Consider the following 21,860-nt stretch of genomic DNA (forward strand, 5'->3'; position numbering starts at 1 on the left):
GGAGGATCTGAGAGAAACACTGTCCTCTGTTTTGTTTGGACGTGCACTGTTGGAACCTAACAAAAGCTTGTGACTTCAGTTGTTCTTTTATATTAGGTGATGCTGGTGACACTTCGGTAAACTTGCTGCTCTTCTCTTAGCAGATAATAAGTGATAATGAATGCAGTCATCATATATTGAATTATTTACTATGACCCGGGTAGAGTGCAGAGTGTTCCCCATACATCATTATATTTACTATTTTTTGCAGAAAGACACAAAAGATAAAAGCAATATTCGGACAGATTACCAAAAGAATGCAATTTTTCAATCTAAGTTTCAATCTCCATGCCTTTCTTTTTTGGTGCAACTACAACTGGCATTTGGTAAAAATGGTGACTGACACTTCTCTTCCCACATGTCATCAGGCAGATATTTGCAGAAACTCTGCTGCTCCTGTGTCTTCTCCTTTGCTGGATAAGCCGCCAATTCCTTGATTGTTCCTTATATGAAGATAATTCCAGACTTCTCAGCATCCTTCTGGCCTTCTTAAAACATCATCTGGCTAGTCCTCTGAAATGGGATAAATACATAACCACGCTTATTTATTTCAGTGTCTTCCTAATGATTTTAAGGAAACTCAAACCCTGGCAGCAAAATCAAGTTAGTCCTCCTTTTTCTGGTTACAGGCCATGAGGAAGCAAGAGAAGGCTGTCTGAACCTCTAGCTGTGTTTGTCTTCTGAGGCAGGTCTTGCCATGTTGCCTACGCTGGCCTAGAACCCCTGGGCTCAAATTATCCTCCTACCTCAGCCTCCCATGTAGCTGGGACTATAGACATGAACTCCCAGTCTTTGTTTCTCATAAGACAATATGCTATGAACAATAACATTTAATTTTTAAGTATTCAAGATTCATAGATTTTTTAAAAAATAGTAACCTAGATACTCTTGTGCAAATGAAACAACATAAAAACATAAATGTGTACAAAGGCAAATGTTGAATTCATTGTCCTAATGTAAATTGTTAGCAGAGAAAGAAAATATTGCTACAAGAAGTATTGCTATAAGAACTATTGCTATAAGACAGAAAATGTAGTCACAAAAGTTTGATCATTATATTTGATCTTTCAAAAATGTGAAATGTTGAAAAACAACAGATGTCAATTTGTATCATTAAATCAGAGAATGTCTTTGTACAAAATTTTCTACTTGCTACAAAGACTTCCTTTCAGTTTTTGGAAGAAGGGGCAAAGTTGTAAGTTAACTTCAAATACTTTCATATAACATTTACATCATCAAATAATCACACCTCTTCTTTGGTAACTTTGTTATGAGCAATTCCAGTTTTTTTGTTTTGTTTTGTTTATTTATTTATTTTTTGTAGGGACTATAACTTCTTTATTACTAGTATTTATTTCAAGGAAAGTATTTCTTATTTGTCCTTTTCTTTACATTCTTAAATATAGATGAATATTCAATGCAGAATCACCTGAATCAGTTTCAAAATTGTCCTGTTAAAAATGTGTGTGTTGAAATGTTGAAATTGTTTTTAAAAGTCTTTGAAGTGCGAAAATAATTATTCTTGCAATAGAACTCTCAATTTGTTGCTCATTTTCTTCTGCCTCTTGAGGATTCACTGATGAAAAACCTTTCCTAATGAGAACACAAACGTTTCAGTCATCCATTTAAAATTTTAACAGTAAATGTTGTCTTGGTGCTAAATCATTGCCACTTAAGTTTAAAAGCAAAAAGTCCAAATATGCAATGGAATACTAACATCCCGGTGTTCAGCAGGGATTAAATTTTCTGAACTCTTCTTATGAAATGGATGGGCATGCTTGGCCCCAAATGGTTAAGAATTCACTTCCTTGGATCAATCTTAATGGCCCAAATGAGGCTTCAGGTTGAAAAGAGAGTGAGAAAGAAAACAGATGATACTGCAAAAAGTTAAAGTCTCTGAAATAAGATGATAAAATATGTCATGCCAAATTCATCATTGGCCCAAACTCATCATGACTCATACAAAGATCTTCTCCCTTAACTCTGCCCTTTCTCTCACTTGAGACTCTAGTCTCACTTGGAAGCATTATAACCCCACCCACACCCTATCCTCCCCAGCTGGAAACCTGCACAGTCTGTTCTTTGTGCCGAACACACTCTTCAAAGGGCTGCTACCATCCCCATCCTGGTGTTCACACCCCCTTATGATCACCTCTCCTATCTCCTTGAATGTGAACAGGACGAAAACTTACTTCCAAGCAAGAGAATATTGCAAAAGTGATGGGCTGCCTGAGTTTATGTGTTGTTCCTGTCTGGCTTGAGTCTCTCTCTCCTTTGTGGGCTTGGAGAAAGCAAGAGGGCATGCTGGGGAACTCCATGTGGTATAGAACTAAAGGCAGCCTCTGGCTGATGAGCAAGAACCTGAAGCTCTTGATCTTACAGCTAAAAGGAAGTGGATTATTCCAACAACCTAAGTGGATTTGGAAGAAGTTCCTTTACCAATTGAACCTCAGATGAGACTACAGCCTGGAACTACATCTTCACTGAAGCCTTGCAAGACCTTTGCAGAGGATCTAGTTTAGGTGGGCATGAGTTACTGACCTATAAAAACTAAGAAGATAATAAGTGCGTGCGTGCGTGCGTGTGTGTGTGTGTGTGTGTGTGTGTGTGTGTGTGTTTTAAGTCACTATGTTTGTGGCAAAGTTGATATGCAACAATAGAAAAAATAGAACACAAATTCACTCTTCATATTCAGTAAGCCATTCAGTTTTACCTAAACCCATTTTCCATTATCTTATCTCTGATGTCCCAGCAATCAGCACTGCCTGCCTGGCCTGTGGCTTTTGCTTTCTTATTCTTTCAGGTCTTCATACACTCAGCCACTTATCCAGTCATCTGAGTCATTTTTTCCACACACAAGTCTGATCACATTCTGCCACTGTTTAAGAACCTTCATGGTTTCCCGCATAGCTGTAGAATGAACCCCAAACCCCTTGGCATCACACAAAAAGCCCCTGCACCTCTCAGCTTTTATCTCTTTCTGCTTCTTTGCTAAAAATTTGCCCACCAGCAATGCCAAACTACTCGCAATCACCTTAGTCTACACACCTCAAGTTATTAGTCACCTCCCTGGAATTTTCACCTAATATTCCTTATTGCTGTTGCTCCTGCCGTTCATGTCTGCAGTTTCCTTCTTGAATTTATGTCTGATTGAGCAATCTGTTGTTGACAGTGGAGTAGTGAAGTTGCCTACTATTATGACATTGCTCTTTCTTCTTAAGATCTATTATGTTCAAAGCTAATATTTGTTTGATATATTTAGGTGTTCCAATACTGAATGCATATATATTTACAGTTGATATATCCTACCAATGAATTGATTCCTTTATCATCATATAGTGATTCTCTTTGTCTCTTGGGACAAATCTTGGCTCAAAGGCTAGTTTGTCTGATATGAGTTTATCTACCCTTATTCTCTGCTGGCCACCATTTTCATGGAGTATCTTTTCCATTCTTTTGCTTTCTTTCAGCCTGTGTGTGTCCTTAAAACTAAAGTGACTCACCTTTAGGCAACACACCATAGTATTCTGTTGTTTTGTTTAATCTGTTTAGTCCCTCTCTTTGACTGGAGAATTTAATGCATTTACATTGAAACTAATTGTTGGCAGGTAAGGACTCAGTATTGCCATTTTATTAATTATTCTCTTTTGTGGTTCCTTTGTTTCTTTTTTTCTCACTGTTTTCCCTTCTGTTTTCTTTTGGTGGGGAGGGGGGCGGTGGGGAGGGCAGTGGTATGCTTTGATTTTTTGTGTGTTTGTGTTTTGTGTATTTACCAGAGATGTTTCTTTCATGGTTAGTATATAAAACATGGATAGTATATAAAACATCTTACAGTTATAAGATTCTCTTCTAAACTCCTAAAAATTTAATTTCAATCACACAAGTTTCATACTTTTACTTTTGGCCCATCTTCTTATGTGTTTATTAACAACTTGTGGCCTTAGTTATTTTTTTAGTTACTTTGTTGTCTAGAGTTAAAAGTGATTTATATGCTACCATTGCAATATCAGAGTATTCTGAATTTGACCATCTATTTATCTTTACCAGTGGGTTTTATGCTTTTATAAGTTTTCATGTTATTACTTAGCACCCTTTAGTTTCCACTCATAGCATTTCCTTTACATTCTTTTAAGGCAGGTCTTGTTGTGATGAATTCCTTCAACTTTTGCTCGTCTGGTAATATTTTTTATCTCTTCTTTATTTTGAAGGACAGAATCATTGCTGGATATAGTATTCTTGGTTGGCTTTTGATTTTTTTCCAGCTCTTCAAAAATATCATCCCACTCTCTCACAGGCTGCATTTCTGCTGAGAAATACGCTAGTAACCTTATAAAAGCTCTCTTATATGTGACATGTCTGTTTTCTGTAGCTGCTTTTAGAATTTTCTCTTTGGCTTTGACGTTGAGAATTTGATTATAGGGATTCAGAATATTCTTATTTGTGCTGATCTTTCTTGGAATTCTTTGAGCTTCAGGAATCTGGATGTTCTTATCATAAGCTCTCAGGATTTAGGGAAGTTTTTAGCCATTGTTCCTCTTAAGAAAATTTCTGCACTTTTCTCTTTTCTCCTTCTGAGACTTTGATACTTCATATTTGCATTCACTCCACACTGTTCCGAAGGTCCTTTCTGCTTTCTTCTCTCTTTTTCATTCTTTTCATTTTTTCCCTATAATTGGTTAATTTCAAATAACCTGTCTTCAGTTTCATTCTTTTTCCCCCCTGCATGATTGAACTTGCTGTTGAACTCTGTTGTAATTTTAAGTTCAGTTATTGTAGTTTTCAGAATTTCTATTTAGTTCTTTTGATTCTTTCTTTATTAGACTTCTGATTTTGCTCATGCATTTATTTTCCTGGTTTTATTTGTCTGTGTTGTCTTCTGTATAATTCATCTTCTTCAAGATGATAACTTTGGATCCTTTGCCAGGCAATTTGTAGATCTCCATTTCTTTAGGTTTAGTGAAGGGAGTTTTATTAGTTGGTAGTGTTGTGTTTATCTGATTCTTTATTATCTATGTATCCTTATGTTGGTATGTGTGTTTCCGATCTTTATAGACTGGTTTTGGCAGGTAAATACTTTCTCTTTTGAGTCCCTAAGGTGATGGAATTACCTCTGGAATTTCAGTTAGGTCATGTGGCTGCTATTGGGTCCTCAGTAGGGTTCATGGTTGGCTGGCTTATTACCAGGGACTTGAGAAGACTTGGACTCTTCCTAGTCCCTCAGAATACTTGACTGCCTCTAGGACCTTGATGAATTGGGTAGTGCTACATGAAGGGTTTGTTTTAGGTTCTATGGTTGGTCCCACAGATGACAGGTCTGTTACCAGGTATATAGATCAGTGTGTCTCTCTTCAAGTCCCTGGAAGGGCTCCTGCTGGGTCATTGGATGGATTCCTGGTTGGGTAGGACTGGTCCTGGACTACAGTTGAAAGGAGCTACAGCTGAATTACAAGGATGTTTCATAGTCCATAGTTGAGACTGAGGGCTGCAGACCTGCACCATGGACAGAGGTGAACTTGCCTTCTGCCAGGTTCTTATGGAGGTACTTCTGTCCCCGGACTATGGCTGAGTAGGTCTGGAGCTAGGTCACGGGGTTGATTCAGAAAAATGTGCTCTATATGTGTAATATGAATTGTAATGCATTCTGCTGTCATATATAACAACTTAAAATTAAAAAATAAATAAAAACTTTTTAAAAAAAGAATATGCAAGTGCACTGAGATCAATGAACCTGCCTCAGGCAGCATGTATGGTATGTCTTCTATTTGGATAGGAGATCTAAACTTCTGTCTGAAAAAAAAAAAAAAAAAAAAATCTCTAGATGGACAGATCTGGTTCTGGACTGAGAAGGAGCTGGATTGCAGAGCCAATGGGATTGAGACCTATGAGCCTTTCCTCCCTGGGTAGGAGAGACTGTTGCTGTCAGATGGCAGCTAAAAGGGGCTAAATTACTGGGCACTACAGAATTTGATATGGGACTGAAGTCAATGGCCTAACTCCAAGGCCATGGATCGCATGACTGCTGGTGGGTCCCTGAGAAAGGGAGTCTTCTCTCAAGCCACAGGTGAGAGAAGCTTTAGCTGAGTTATAGGGCCATTCCTCAATGTTCATGATGAATGAGAGTTCATGACCATGACTGAGTCCAGTAGACCTGTCAGAGGTACTGACAGGCATGACAACCTTTAAGTCCCTTGACATATGGATCTGGTGGTAGGACCAAGGCCAAACAGGTTGTAGCCAAGTCCATAGAGGGATGAAGCCATTTCTGGGTCAGTTGCTAGAATCATGGTTGGTGAACCTGCCCTCTGGATATAGGCCTGTCTTATCAGAACAGCCCTTCTCCATCTTGGGCTTCATTAGGGCTGTGCAATATCCTACCCAGGTCACAAAGCTCCCACAAAGCACTTTTGTTGATGAATAGCTACCAAATTCTTGTTGTTTTGAGGGGGATATCACTGTGTGGGGGGAGGGGCTCCTATTCTGCCATTTTATCTTTACTATTATTATTTGCATGGCTAATAAAGTTAGAGTAATATTTGGGTTTTATAGAAAAATGCCTGATTCATTAGCATATGCTATAATGTTAAAAAAAAGTTACTACAAATTGTGTTCAAATTTTTTAAATAACATGATTTCACAAGATAACAGCTAAAATAAAACAAGAAATGGTTTCCAGTGGTGTTAGCTGAGTTTCTGATTTTTAGTGTGCCTTTTTTTATTCCCAGAAATATTTTGATGTTGAAGAAGAGAAGGCTGCTTTGCAAGATGCAACAAATATCAAGCTGAATATTTTGAAAAAAAAGCTGAAAGAGAAAGAACGACTTATTAGGGAATTGAAAGAAGAACTAGAACGTTATGAAGAACTTGTAAGTTTCAAGATAAAGATCAATTTTAATACATGGAAATGATGTCATGGATTGCTAAAAGCTTAGGTTAAGGATGAATGAAATTGAATGGATGTATCTCTCTATAATATAAGCTAGTTCAGCACTTTATTGCTTAATGGCATATCCTAGAAAACACATAATTATAAACAGGAGTTATATACTTGTTCTCAATTTTTATTTACAATGAAAATATAAATAATATCATAGATTCTCTGATTGCAAAAATATTTTCACTCTAGAAGAGCATATGATGGGTTTCTGTGGAAATTTGGAAACTTCCACCCTTTTTTGCAGTCAAGATAGTTGTAAAGACACAATGCTAAGCTTCCAAAGTCATAGGCTTCCAGGAAGCCAAGGTGGAACAGAATGACCTTTAAATAAAAAATATTAAGAAGGAAAAGTTCAGGGCTGGGAATGTGGCTTAAGCGGTAGCGCGCTCACCTAGGATGCGGGCAGCCTGGGTTAGATCCTCAGCACCACATACAAACAATGATGTTGTGTCCGCCAAAAACTAAAAAAATAATATTAAAACTCTCTCTCTCTCTCTCTCTCTCTCTCTCTCTCTCTCTCTTAAAAAAAAAAAGAAGGAAAAGTTCATAGGATTCCCTCTCCTCCAGTTTTCCCTGTCTCAATGGGAGTTTGGAGCTGCTTTATTGCTTGACAAAGTACTGATCAGGAACCAAAATGTAAACAGTAAGAAAGCAGAAAGGAGATCCTGAATTCCTGTCCAAAAGGAGAATTGTTAAGGGCTTGGAAAGTGTGACCCTAAGAACAAGTTCTCCATTTCCTGTCAGCCCTGAGGTATCAGCTATCTCAGGTCCAGCCATAACCCAGAGTCAGAGAAGAATTTATTATTAGGTTCTAAGAGCAAGAAGCTAACAATTGTTTGATTGGGAGAGTCCAGCAGAAATTTCAGAACCCTGGGGAAATAAAAATATACTGAATACCAAACTACAGACTGAGTCTCCCTTATCCAAAATGCTTGGGACCAGAGGTATTTCTGATTTCAGACTTTCTGGATTTTGAAATATTTGTATATACATCTTGAGGACAGAACTATATGTTTCATATATACCTCATACACATAGCCTGAAGGTAATTTTCTACAATATTTTAAAATAATTTTGTGCATGAAACAAAGCTCCATAGTATATAATTTTCCACTTTGGCATCATGTTGATGCTCAAATTTTTCAGAGTTGTAGCGTTTCAGATTTCAGATTTTCAGATCAAGGAAGCTCAACCTATAGCAGGTCCCAGATATTTTATCAATGGTATTTCATTCTCATAGCTCAGTTTGCAGATGAGGAAGCATCTTGCCTGCTTGCCTTGGAGTAAGCAGAACATCCAATTTCTGCATTTATTTTCCTTTGACCTTTGCATCAGCCTACATCTACTCTTATTTTTTTGGAAAAAAATAATTTAACGAAAAAGACTAAAAACTATAATAACTTTTAATTCTGCCTTGAGCAAAGATATCAAGTTTAGCTGTGGCAAGGCAATTCTGGTTATTTCCCATGTGTGAAACACAAGGTGATACCTACTTAGCTAAGGTAGAGTTAAGGTAGGGTTCCTGCAATACTGAATGCAAATAGTATTCAGTATTTTCTTTAAAGAAAGATTAAAAACTAAGTTCTAGTTAGTATGGGGAGATAGAGACACCCTTATAAGCATCTGGCTTTTGTTCTATAAAATGTATTGAACAATAGGCCTCTAGACATTGAGAATCTCTCAATTCTGTAAGAGAGTCCCTTACACTCTTGAAATCTTTACAACTTTAAATGCCGTCTTCAACAGGTTATCTGGTCTGTCTAGATGTTCTGGGGTAAGAATGAGGATGGACAGTGGCTCCATAGGAACAGCATGTGGGATCCTGTACCCACTCAGGTGCAATCAGTCTGTCCTGTGGATCAAATGGCATCAAGGAAACCTTGGTATTCCACAATAATTTGCCCCCAAAGAGTCCACACCAGGATTTTTGTAAACATTCTAAGATTTGTGGAGGTTGGGGTAATTCCAATTAGTCAGGTTACAGATCACTTTCAACAAAATGTGTGGCCCTGTCTCCTGATCCTGGGCAATGCAAAGCACACCAGTGCGCATTTCAAGAACCCAGATCTAAAGGCCACAAAAGTAGATCAGAATTTGTAGCAAATGAATATACGGAGGACAATACCTTTTAAAATCTAAGAACAAACTTTCCTCAGATTCCTTGCCACTTAAATTCTACATGATGTATCTTCCATATTTGAAATTTCATCTTATACAACTGCCCCCTCTAGTGGTATAAAAATCCCCCTGAGACTCCATCTAAATCTAATGAGCAATTCAATTTGGAACACAGAATTTGGAGGAACAATTAAAATTTTCAAAGCAGCACTGGAAATAACTTGAAAAGACCTGAAATAAGCAAGCTTTATTTGATTATCTAGAATTACCTAGTTTGTTCTTACTAATAAATTACATAAGTAGTTGTACAGTTAATAGGTAATTTATAGTTAATATGTAGTCATAATCTCTTTCCTGGATTATTTCTGAGAGACATCTGATGAAACTGTAATAGGAAAGGATAAGTTTAAAAAACAGCTAGTTTACCTCAACAACTTTGTGAGGCCCTAAGCAATTTATCAAGACCCTGTCTCAAAAAAAAACAAAACAAAACAAAAAGAAAAAAAAACAAAAACAAGACGTGATTCAGTGTTTAAGCCCTTTGGGTTCAATACCTGGTACAAAAAAAATTTTTAAAAACAGTTTAAATTCTATTATAAACAAAATGGAAATAAGAAAAGGAAGCTCTTCAAGTTATAGAACCCTCATTTCCAGGTGAGAAAATCCTTGACACAGAATTTTTTCTGAGAGCAACTTCATTCGGGGAAAGCATTTTATAATTTTTAATCTATGGAAAACCCATGTGACCTTGCTGCACACTGCTGTAGGTTACCATGCCGTCTCTTGACTAATCAATCCCCTGGAGAACTTATGGAGGAAGTTAGCCTGTCAGAGTATGTGTGTGCATGTGTGTGTCTGCACATGTGTTTTAATTTCAGTCAGAGTTGCTGCATTGAACAGACTTGTCATTTTTCTTTCTTACCCAAATACCGATGAGCCATCACACACCCTCCCTTCCCCGGTGAACATGTCTGCTAGTTGCTGACAACTTTGAAACAGAGCTGTCAATCAAGACCAGCAGCTCTGCAGGGCTGCGCAGCCCCAGTGTGCCACTTTCCTGGTTGTCACTCATTGAGGAAGCACCTGCTCATCTCCGTGACTGTCATGAGGCATGGGCATACATTATAACCCTACTCCTCCCCCAGCATCAAATTGAGATGTCCAAGTATTGTACATGGAGCCTGAAGAATTGAGATGCCAATATCACAGAAGGGAAACTGCTGAGAAGGCACATAAAGTGCTCTGAACCAGGACTTCCCAGACCCTACTGTTCATATGAATCACTAAAGATGTTGTTAAGATACAGACTCTGACACAGCAGAGCTGGGCTGGAGCCTAAGAGTCTGTATTTCCAGAAAGTTCTCAGGTGCTACTGGGGCTACTGTTCAGCAGACCACTCCCTAGCTAGGAAGGTTCTCAATTTTTTTTTCCAACTCTTTTTAGAAATGATTCTTTCAAGATTCAGTTTGGGATTCTGAAAACTGGAAACCAGGATTCCATCTATTTTGTGAATATTCACAAGAGAAATAATGTATGCACTTAATCTGAAGTCCTAGTTTTCATAGTATGATAGTAAAAACTTGAGAATGTTAAGTTTCTTAATACATTTAAAACTCCTGAAGGATCCTGGATTACCCACAGTTTCTCTTAGAGTATAATGTGACTTAAAAATAGCTACACCCAATCAACTACCTTTTAAGGATCACAATCCATCTTAACCTTGTTTTATTAATGCAGTTTAGTTTAAAAAAGGAGTCTTGTGGTTTAAGCAAACCAAAATTGGTGATGTGGGCAGATGGCAGAAGAAACATCACCACAAAACCTGCCACTCAAGAGTGTAACAGAGAACCATAGCAGCCCAGAACTATCCCTTTGTTCATTTTGCTAATGAGTGTCCTCATTGCTGTGGGCGGCTGAATAGTTAATGACTTGCAGTTCCTACAGCTGACAGATGGTGGGGACAGAGCTAAAGGTTACCTTCATCAAAAAAAGAGGGTGGTTGTACACTGATAGGTGGAGGAAAACCCCTTGAATTTAACGTGTTTTCCTTGGGTCTTGCTTTCATACAGAGAGATTCCTAGATAACAGATTTAGGTGTTAGTTGCACTAGCTGTGCATTTTACAATTATCTTGATTTTTTTCAAATAGTTTTCCTTTAGTTTTTTATAATGGATTCTTGTCCGCTGGAGAGCTTCATAATCCACCACTATTAGAAAATGTATGTTTAACTCTATTAAGGCCAGTACTGTTTGTTTTTAAAAAATTCTTTTAGTCTATACATACATTCTGTGATGTTCTCAAGTTGAGCTGTGTGAGACAAGAAGTTAATGACTGGGATTCTTGCTTTGGCTTTTATTATTTGGGGAGGGTTCTTCCTTTACTAAGAACACCAAGTTGTTTATTAACTACCTACTAGACTTGGTAATATTTATTAGTAAAGCATGAATTGGGCTCAAATAAGTTAAATTAAATGGTAAATCAAAACCTTGAATATTTGTAATTGAGCTTAATACAAAACTCAGCATATTTTAAATCCTACTAACTCTGATATGTAAATACATAACTTAGTAAGCTGGGTTTTTTTAAAGGTTTATTAATGTGTTATAAAACATTTCAATCATTTCTTGTTATTTTGAACCATTATGATACAGGGGAAAACATTTAAGTAATTTACTTCCCGATATCTCTAAAGTTAAATAAGAGTCCAGTTCCAAAAGGAAACCAGTATATTAGAAGAAATATTTTGGTTTTGAGAAGATATTTTATTATTATTAATTTTGTAAAAGGAATTAATTTTGTAAAAGGGTTGAAATTCACCTGTAGATTACTTTAAAATTCAAAATTATTTGAAGACTCTAGTAATTTTGAAATAAAGCCTGAAGACTTTTCTTTCTCTTTTAGCATAATAACATGAGTTTAATATTTTGAGACTATGTAACTGATTTAATATTTTGCCATGATGAAGTATTAAATTCTGCATCAGCCTCCCCAATCCATTACATCTTAATTTTTTTTTTTAAATGTGTGGTGGTAAAATCTAGACAACCATAAGGGAGCAAATTCAGATGTTTTCAATAGCTTTGAACCAGACAAGAAGAAGAGGGGAAAAAAGAGTGGCTGTCCCAATAAGCTTCTGTTGCGTAAGAAAAAGCCTCTCCCATAATGGACATGGCAAGATTTAAACAAAAGACGCACATAATAAAAATGTAAATGAGTTTGCTTTACTAAAACTATAACTTTAAAGTCTTTTGTTGTAAGTTATCCTGAAACCTTCTTACAAGGTAATCACTGTTTGCATAGAGATTTAAACCGAAGTCTTCAATAGCATTAAACGCCTGCACAGTCCCCGGGTGACAGGCATGCAAAGCCATGTTAATGTTCAGAATATGAATTGCCTCTGGGTGGCTCCTCCACCAAGCAGAAAACCAACTGCGTGGATATCCGTGCGCCTGATGGGCTCCATGCGGCTCCCAGCCTGAAAACGTCACCACTTTGACATGTGATGTGCTCCTCAAGACACTGGCAGCGCTGACACTGGGAAATGCCACAAAGGCAACAAGCCCCCCTCCTTAGCCTTGCACTTTGCCACCCCCTGGCGCTGCCCGTCCGCGGTCTCCCCAGCCTGCCTAGTTACGGGCGGACAGCACTTCAGACACACAGAGGGAAGTGTGGGTGGAGGGGCCCCAGCTGCCTCCCCGGACACAGCCTCCATAGTGAATTGACCTGAATGATGAGGGCATACAAACAGTATGATATGCATTATTCCTGTCAATAAAATGTCCCCATGTGTTGTGGGCTTTGTACAGAATGTACTGCAGCCTTTCTTCCAGCAAGCTCTATTTAGTCTCCTTCCTTTCTACTATTCATATTATAAGTGTGTAATAGAATTCAGAAAATTATATGATAGCTCTTCTGTATCAGTATTGTCCCCGTGTTGCATATTTAAATCCTCGGCTCCCTGCTTAGAAATATGGAATTCCCTATCTTTCAGGACCTCTTTGCCAAAGAGACCAGCTCTCCAAGACAAACCTTTGAAAAGGAAAACTCAGAGTACAAACAGGAGAATGAGAGACTGCTTCAAGTGATTGCAGATCTGGAAGAAGAAATTCGACTCAATATGAAAGAAAATTCAGTACTAGGTAACCTTTTGGAATCATGTGTGAGAAAAATTGGGCACTTCATAGCTAAGTTTGTCCTTCCCACACATATGTTTCTTTGGTTATTTTCATTTAAAAGATCAACTTGATAGTCATCTTTGCTTTTGCTTTAAGATAGGACTCCAGGCTTGGGGGAAAAGATTTCTTGTAATCCTGAGCCCCATCTTATTACCTCAGGGTGTTATTTTCAAGCCACATATTGGCTTTTGCAGTGCTCACCAGTGTTCTACCTCACTTAGAAATGTGATAAACAGAAACTTTTGCTGATTTATCCTACATGCTTAAATGATTATCTGAACTATAGCGTTTGAATACTTAAGTATACCTATTGAGATATGCTTTGTAGAGAAATACTTCTTTTAAAAAAAGTGCTACTACTCAGTTATCTTTGATTTTCTATACAAATTTCAAATCAGATGCTCATGGGTACACTTTATACCCTTCTTTTCCTACTGTAAATATTGGTAAAAGTTGCATTTACATGACCAAAGTTAGATTGCTTCATCTAACTATTGTCTTTGTATTTAAGTTAATGGTTATGAAGTCGCCCTTAATCTTTGATATGAAAAGAAGTAGGTAATGAGCAAGGAATACAAAAATCATAGCAAAATATTGATAAAATGAGATATGGTAAGGGGTTCTTTTAGTATAAAGTTATGCTATACCAGCGTCACTCTGTTTCTCCTCTGTAGTACTTTCTCAGGTTTTGGTAGTTCTTATTGAGTTATAAAGTGGCACCTGCTAAAGCATTCTGTATTGGCTGTGACTAACAGCAAAATGTCCACTGCTAGTATTGATGAATAGCTTTCAGCTCTCAGCCACACTTGGATCTTGAACTTACCTCTTAATCCCTATCTGACCAGCCGTCTGAACAGCAGGAAGAAAGCAGTGAATGTCAAGGGCAGTTGTGAAGGTCACAGTCCTGCTAGGACTTGCGTCCACCATGCCCACCAGTGGTTTCCCAGCCTGCCCTGAAGCAGGCAGCTTGAATACAGAGCATACGCATGTAATTTCATGGTTGGCCTCTCTCTCCTTTTGTTTACAGAAGATGAAATTATAAATCTCAAAGAGATTTCAGAGCAGGATCAGAGAACTATTCAACAGGTACGTAATATTTTCACATTGATAAATGACTCTTTTAAATTGAAATATCAGTACCATTGGCAAAATGACAATGTGTTCAGAGTATCTTAAGATGTAGAGAAAAGCTGTCATATGTTTCCCATTGTATACGTTTGATTAAGTATTTCCTAGTTCTTTTGGGTAGTAGTGAATTAGAGTTCTGTCTTGGAAATGCACAAGTGTATGGATGCTCCCTTTATTGGGGGTAAAATGGGCAGCAACCTTGTTGATTGTAAGGAACTGAAGTTTCAGGACACGGGGATGTGCAAAGACATGCTCATGGTTGTAAGGAAATTACATTACTAAGAATAAGCACTCTTATTTTTAGATCCGATATTGGTTCACTTTCAGTATATGAATGAATGGGGCTTATGTTATCTGGGCAACTTTTATTTAGAGCAGGAAATTCTTTTTGGTGTCACGAAAATCAAGATTCCCCAGTACATCTAATGCAGCAGGACCATAGAAGTTCCTGCCCTTGCTGCACAACCCAGGGGCCCCTGCTTTGAGCTCTCTGGGTCCTGTACCTCCCCTATGTGGCGCTCAAAACACTTTGTAGTTATGATCAGACTTCCCCACCATACTCCAGGAAGACAAAGACTGCTCTCAGTCTTTGGTTATGTTCCTAGAACTGAGCACAAGTGCAGGGCATCCTGAAAACTGGTTTTTGAGGGATTACAGGAAGAAGATGTATTTAGAGTTCAAAAATCCATCCAGGTGCTAGGCATAGTAATGCATGTCTGTAATCCCAGAAATTTGGAAGGCTGAGATAGGAGGATCAAAAGTTCAAGTCCAGCAATTCAGCAAGGCCTTAACCAACTTAGGGAGATTCTGTCTCAAAATAAAAAACAAAAAGGGGTAGGGATAGTGCTCTGTGGTTAAAGCCCCCGGGTTCAATTCCTAGTATCCTAAACAAACAAGCAAACAAACAAACTAAAAAACACATAGGAGAGAAAGCAGATTCTCATGCCCAGATTATTCCAGATAAATTTATTTTCCAGTAACTGAACCAAATATCAATTTTAAAGTTAAAATTAGATAAAATTAAAAATCCAGTTTCTCTCCTTTTTTAATTGATTTAAGAAAAATGACAGCAGAATGCATTACAATTCTTATTACATATATATACTACAATTTTTCATATCTCTGTATATAAAATATGTTGACATCCAATTCGTGTCTTCATACATGTACTTTGGATAATGATGTCCATCACATTCCACCATCCTTGCTAATCCCCTGCTCCCTTCCTTTCCCTCCCAGCCCTCTGCCCTATCTAGAATTCATCTATTCCTCCTATGCTCCCCCTCCCTACCAAGCCACTATGAGTCAGCCTCCTTATATCAGAGAAAACATTCAGCATTTGTTTTTTGGGATTGGCTAACTTCACTTAGCATTATCTTCTCGAAGGCCATCCATTTATCTGCAAATACCATGATTTTATTCTCTTTTATTGCTGAGTAAAATTCCATTGTGTATATATGCCACATTTTTTTTTATCCATTCATCCACTGAAGGGCATCTAAGTTGGCTTCACAGTTTAGTTATTGTGAATTGTACTAAAAATCCAGTTTCTCTATTACACCAACCATATTTTCAAAATTACAGTGGCCACATATGCCTAAGTTTAGGTTCATGTTTCAATTAGGTCTTTTGTTGCTATTTGGGATGTTCTTCAATTTTATATAAAGTCACTTCTGAGAACTAATTTTTTAAAAAATTAATTTATTTTTTATTTGTTCTACTTAGTTGTACATGATAGCAGAATGCATTTCAATTCATCGTACACAAATAGAGCACAACATTTCAATTCTCTAGTTGTACTTGGTGTAGAGACGCACCATTGGTGCAATCATCCTGTACCTAGGGTAATGATGCCCATCTGAGAACTAATTTTTAAAGAAATGGTTACCCTGATAGGTCAGAGTTGGGAAATGATTGCTCTGATCACTGAACTCTACAAAATGATTTTATTTCCTTGTGCTTCACCCCATTGCACTGGCCATGATGTAGATTCCTTTTTTTACTGGGGTAGCAACAGAATTTGTAAACAGACAACTTCAACCTTCTTGGCATTGACTTCTAGGGTTAAAAATGAAATCTCTGCTTCTAGTTTCACTTAACCTACCAGGGAACACCTGTTTATTGTAAATGTTTCTAAAACTCCTCTATGTAGCGAAAAGAAATTCCATAAGCTTCCTACTCTCTGAGAGATACAATAAAGAATTAAAACAACAAAAAAAATGTCAATGGCAAGTCATCAATTAGGAAGAAACATACACTGCGTGACTGGTTGTACCCTGTGTGAGTTTAAATATATCAGTTAAGTGCTGCCTCAGCTTTCGAGACCTGCACTGGTCATGGGTAGCCACTGGCCACGTGTGGTTACTGAACACTTGAAATATGGCCAGTGCAACTGAAGAACTGAAAGTTTTTTTTCTTTTGTATGTTTTTATTGGTGCATTATAAAACATAATAGTGGGGTTCATTATGACATTTTTATGTATAGTTTTTAATTATTGATGGACCTTTATTTTATTTAATTAATTTATTTTTTGTGTGGTTCTGGGGTTTGAACCCAAGCCCTTGTACATACAAGGCAAACACTCTACCAACTGAGCTATATCTCCAGCCCTGTTTTATTTATTTGTTTATATGTGGTGCTAAGAATCGAACCCAGTGTTCACACATGCTATGCAAGTGCTCTACCCCCGAACCACAACTCCATCCCCTCATTGCTACATATTTATATGTGTACACAATATAACATATAGTTTGGTCAATTTCATTCCCCAAAACCTCCCCTTTCCCTCCCATACTCTGTCACCTGGGTCCCCTTCCTCTACTGGTCTTCATTCTAATTTTGTGAATTGCACCCCCCCACCCCACCCCCCCCACCCCCCCCCCCCGCACACTTTTCCCTTTTTGTTCTCCAGCTTCCACATTCGAGAGAAAGCATGTGACCCTTACCCGAGTTTGGCTTCTTTCACTTCATATAATACTTTCACGTTCTATCTATTTTCCTGCAAATGACGTAACTTCAGTCTTCTTTATGGCTGAATAAAATGCCATTGTGGACATATACCATATTTTCTTCATCCACTCATCCATTTTGACACATACCTAGGCTGATTACATAACCTAGCTATGTGGATTGTGCTGCCATAAACATGGGTATGCATGTGTCACTATAGTATGCTGACCATAATTCTTTAGTATAAATACCTAGGAGTGGTACAGCTAAATCAAATGATGACTGTATTCCTAATTTTTTGAGGAAAGTCCATGCTGATTTTCATAGTGTTTGCACTAATTTACAATCCCACCATGTAAAAGTGTTTCTTCACATCCTCAAGTGTTTATTATTATTTGTATTCTTGATGATTGCCATTCTCACTGGAGTGAGATGAAATCTTAGTGTAATTTTGATTTACATTTCCTTAATTGATGAGTACATTGAGTACTTTTTAGTATTTTTGTTGGCTATTTGTATTTTTTCTTCTGAGAAGTGTCAGTTTAGTCATTTGCCCATTTATTGATAGAGTTATTTGGGTTTTTTGTTATTGTTTTTGGTATTAAGCTTTTTGAGTTCTTCATATATTCTGGATATTAAGCCTCTGTCAGAAAAGTAGCATCAACAATGTCTCCCATTTTGTAGGTTCTCTCTTACTTTTTCCTTTGCTGTACATAAACTTCTAAATTTGATGCCATCTCATTTAAATTTTTGGCATTACTTTCTGGGTTTCAAGAGTCCTACTGAGGAATTTTTTTTTTTTTTACTGGCTCTTTTCAGTTATACATGGCATTAGACTACATTTTGATATAATTATACATGCATGGAATATATCTTATTGTAATTAGGGCCCCCTACTGAGGAAGTTTTTGCCTGCACAGATATGTTGAAGTGCCAACCCTATGTTTTCTCTTAGGAGCTGCAAAGTTTCTGGTCTAATTCCCAAGTCTTTGTTCCATTTTAAATTGACTTTTGTGCAAAGGGAGATAAGAATCTAGTCTCATTCTTCAACATTCAGATAACCAGTTTTCCCTTCATCATTTGTTAAAAATGCTGTCTATCTAGTCTCCAAAGTATGTTTTTGGAGCCCTTTCAAGGATTAAATGACTGTATCTTTGTGTCTGTATTTGTGTCTTCTATTCTGTACCATTGGTCTATGTGTCTATTTTTATATCAGTACCATACTATTTTTGTTACAATAGCTCTGTAGTATAATTTAAGTCAGGCATTGTTATCTCCAATATTGCTTCTCTTGCTTAGAATTGCTTTGTCTATTCTGGGTTTATGATTCTTCCAAATGAATTTTAGGACTTTTCCCCCCAAGTTCTTTGAAGAATGTCATTGGTATTTTGATGGAGATTGCATTGAATCTCTATGTCACTTCTCGGTAATATGGTCATTTTAACAATATTAATTCTGCCTATCTATGAACATGGGAGGCCTTCCCATCTTCTAGTGTCTTCTTCAGTTTCTTTCTTCAATGTTGTATAATTTTTATTGCAGAGGTCTTTCATAAAGAAAGAAGATTTCAGTAGCTTTTGTATTTTAATTCCAATAATCTAAATTTTAATTAAATTAAATTTAATTTTTATTAATTTAAATTTAAATTGAATAACTGATACTTGTTTCAGTTATTGGGGAAAATCTTTAGGTATATTTTTAATTGCTTGGGTATGTGAATCTACTTTTTCATATACACAGTTTTTAAAATTAAAAAAAAAAAACTCTAAAAACATAACTCTCAAGTTGAGATATGTGTAAGTGACAGATTCACAATGGATTTCAAGGATTTAATATAAAAATGAAAAATAGCTCACAAATAATTTTGAATTTGATTACACATTAAAATAATAATATTTTGCATATACAGGGAAAATGAACATTGTTAATTTTTTACCTTTATAACAAAGCTACTGCAAAATTCAAAATTATGTATAAGACACATTATATTTCTATTTGACATATCTACTTTAGATAAATATAGCACTTCTATCCTGCTTGATCATTTAAGAAAATCCTTTCCTCTTTATTTCTTTCTTTGTTCTGGAACTCCATACAAACATGAAATATAGCCACATTTTGATATTGAGCAAAAAGATTCTAGAACCCTAGGTTCCTGTTCCACTTCTGCCACTATGTCCCCTTGGGCCAGCCAGTCCCTTCTCCTCTCCCTCCTGTTTCTCCCAGGCTTAGTGTGTGTAGAATATGATAATGTAATGAAAGGGATTTGTCCATTAGAAAGCAGATCAGAATTGTTGAAGGAATGAGAACTGATATTTGCTGGTTTGTTTCCATGATACTTCACCAAGTCAGCAGTGCTTCTTAGGTGCTTTTAAGTGCTAAACACTGTGCTACTGTGGAAAAAAAAAATTAAAGTGCACTAAAAAATGACAAAATTATGGAATTTGCAGGGAAATAGATGGCACTAGAGCAGATTATGCTAAGTGAAGCTAGCCAATCCCTAAAAAACAAATGCCAAATGTCTTCTTTGATATAATGAGAGCAACTAAGAACAGAGTAGGGAGGAAGAGCAGGAGGAAAAGATTAACATTTAACAGAGACATGAGGTGGGAGGGAAAGGGAGAGAAAAGGGAAATTGCATGGAAATGGAAGGAGACCCTCATTGTTATACAAAATTACATATAAGAGGCTGTGAGGGGAATGGGAAAAAAAAACAAGGAGAGAAATGAATTACAGTAGATGGGGTAGAGAGAGAAGATGGGAGGGGAGGGGAGGGGGGATAGTAGAGGATAGGAAAGGTAGCAGAATACAACAGTTACTAATATGTCATTATGTAAAAATGTGGATGTGTAACCGATGTGATTCTGCAATCTGTATTTGGGGTTAAAATGGGAGTTCATAACCCACTCGAATCTAATGTATGAAATATGATATGTCAAGGCTTTGTAATGTTTTGAACAACCAATAAAAAAAATTAAAGTGCATATATTGACACAATTGACCTCAGCTGGGAGGGATGCCCAGTCTAGGAGATAGATAAAAACATAAAGAAGTGGATATGGCCATATTAGAAATATGCACATAGAAAAAAGATACCTGGCCTCATTTAGAAGGATAAAGCTTCACAAACAGTAGTCCCATATCCTACTCTGAGGGAGACCCACTCCAAGGTAAGAAGTCAGAAGAGCTTGGATAAACCAGGCTTTAGAGTATGAATACCTGTAGTGTGAGATATGTTCATGGAACTGTTTGCAATTTGATATAGCTAGAGAATGAAATAAGAGTTAAATGAGACCACAGGGTGAGAATTTGTGGTAGGTAAGAAAGAGGTTGAAGACGGGGAGTGGGGAAGGGATAAGAAAAAAACAGAGGAATAAAAAGGATAACTCAAGCTTTTGGATAAGCCACATCCCCCCCCCAATGATATTAAAAACAAATTGAAAGTGGAACTGAATTTGGGTAGGCTGATCTCTTGCCACTGAAGTGTGCTAAGCACTATCCAATGTGGAGTTCAGTAGCTTTTGTGTTTTAATTCCGATAATCTAATAACAGGGATAGACGTATCTGTCCTTCAGCTATGGCCACAATACAATCCCTTCTCATGAATTTCATTCTAGAAAGGAGACAGACCAGGAGTTGGGGTTTTCAGCATGCTACGGTGCACTTATGAGGCATGTCAGAGATCTAGGAAGCCTAGAGGAAAGATACTGAGCTGACTCCCAGAAGAGGGGCTAGAGTTAGCCAGGAGAGAGGGAGAGTGGGAAGTTCATCCTAAGCACAACAAGGAAGCATCTTGCAGGGAAAGATGTGTAGTTTGCTAGAGCTGAAGGGTTCATAAAAGTAAGGGGTGGCAAGGGTCAGGGTCTAATTGGAAAGAATTAATATTCATGCCAAGTGTTTGAATTACCTTCCAAGTACATCAAGGAGACTTGAACATTGTGATTGGATCAGATTTGTGTTTCAGGAAGACAATGAATGGAAGGTAGGAAAATGTAGAACCAGAGAGACCCATTAAGAGGGTACTTGGATAAATCAGGAAAACTATAAAACCCTGAAACAAAAAGGATGGTGACCTTGGGGTATCTGTTAAACTAATAAGTACATGAATTAATTGAGTTGAGTGGATGTCAAGGTCAAGGGTTTAATTTTACAAGTGTTTAAAACACACAGATGAATTATTATTTAAAGTGCCCTGTTAGTCACATGGGTACAGTAGTGAAGTATATAAGCTTTTGATGGCTATTTTCAATCAATATGAATAGGCTTGATATTCACATAAATATAACACAAAAAACTAAGAGAAATGGGTTATATAAAGAGTAAAGCAAACTTACTCTTGTGACATACTAGGACTTGCTTTATTATGTATTGGTCTCACATTTGTGAGAAGGGTGGGGTGAGGAAGATTATAAATATATTGGCATTTTCTGTGTACATTTGTTTGCTTATACAATAATCCTATAATAATATCATTAACATAATAATTTGTACAAATTTAGTTTTTCCTTTGACCACA

General features: G+C 37.1%; 1 protein-coding gene across 1 annotated transcript in view; it reads left to right on the forward strand.

The window, feature by feature from the left end:
• Positions 1 to 21,860, forward strand: part of C13H10orf67 (chromosome 13 C10orf67 homolog) — a 112,567-nt gene that overhangs the window by 14,293 nt on the left and 76,414 nt on the right. Inside the window, exons 5-7 of the mRNA XM_076872891.1 lie at positions 6,762 to 6,902; positions 13,083 to 13,230; positions 14,294 to 14,352. Coding sequence (XP_076729006.1) covers positions 6,762 to 6,902; positions 13,083 to 13,230; positions 14,294 to 14,352 — 348 coding nt within the window. The remainder of the gene's footprint in view (positions 1 to 6,761; positions 6,903 to 13,082; positions 13,231 to 14,293; positions 14,353 to 21,860) is intronic.

This window comes from Callospermophilus lateralis, chromosome 13, assembly GCF_048772815.1.
Source record: "Callospermophilus lateralis isolate mCalLat2 chromosome 13, mCalLat2.hap1, whole genome shotgun sequence".
In the NCBI taxonomy this organism is placed as follows: domain Eukaryota; kingdom Metazoa; phylum Chordata; class Mammalia; order Rodentia; family Sciuridae; genus Callospermophilus; species Callospermophilus lateralis.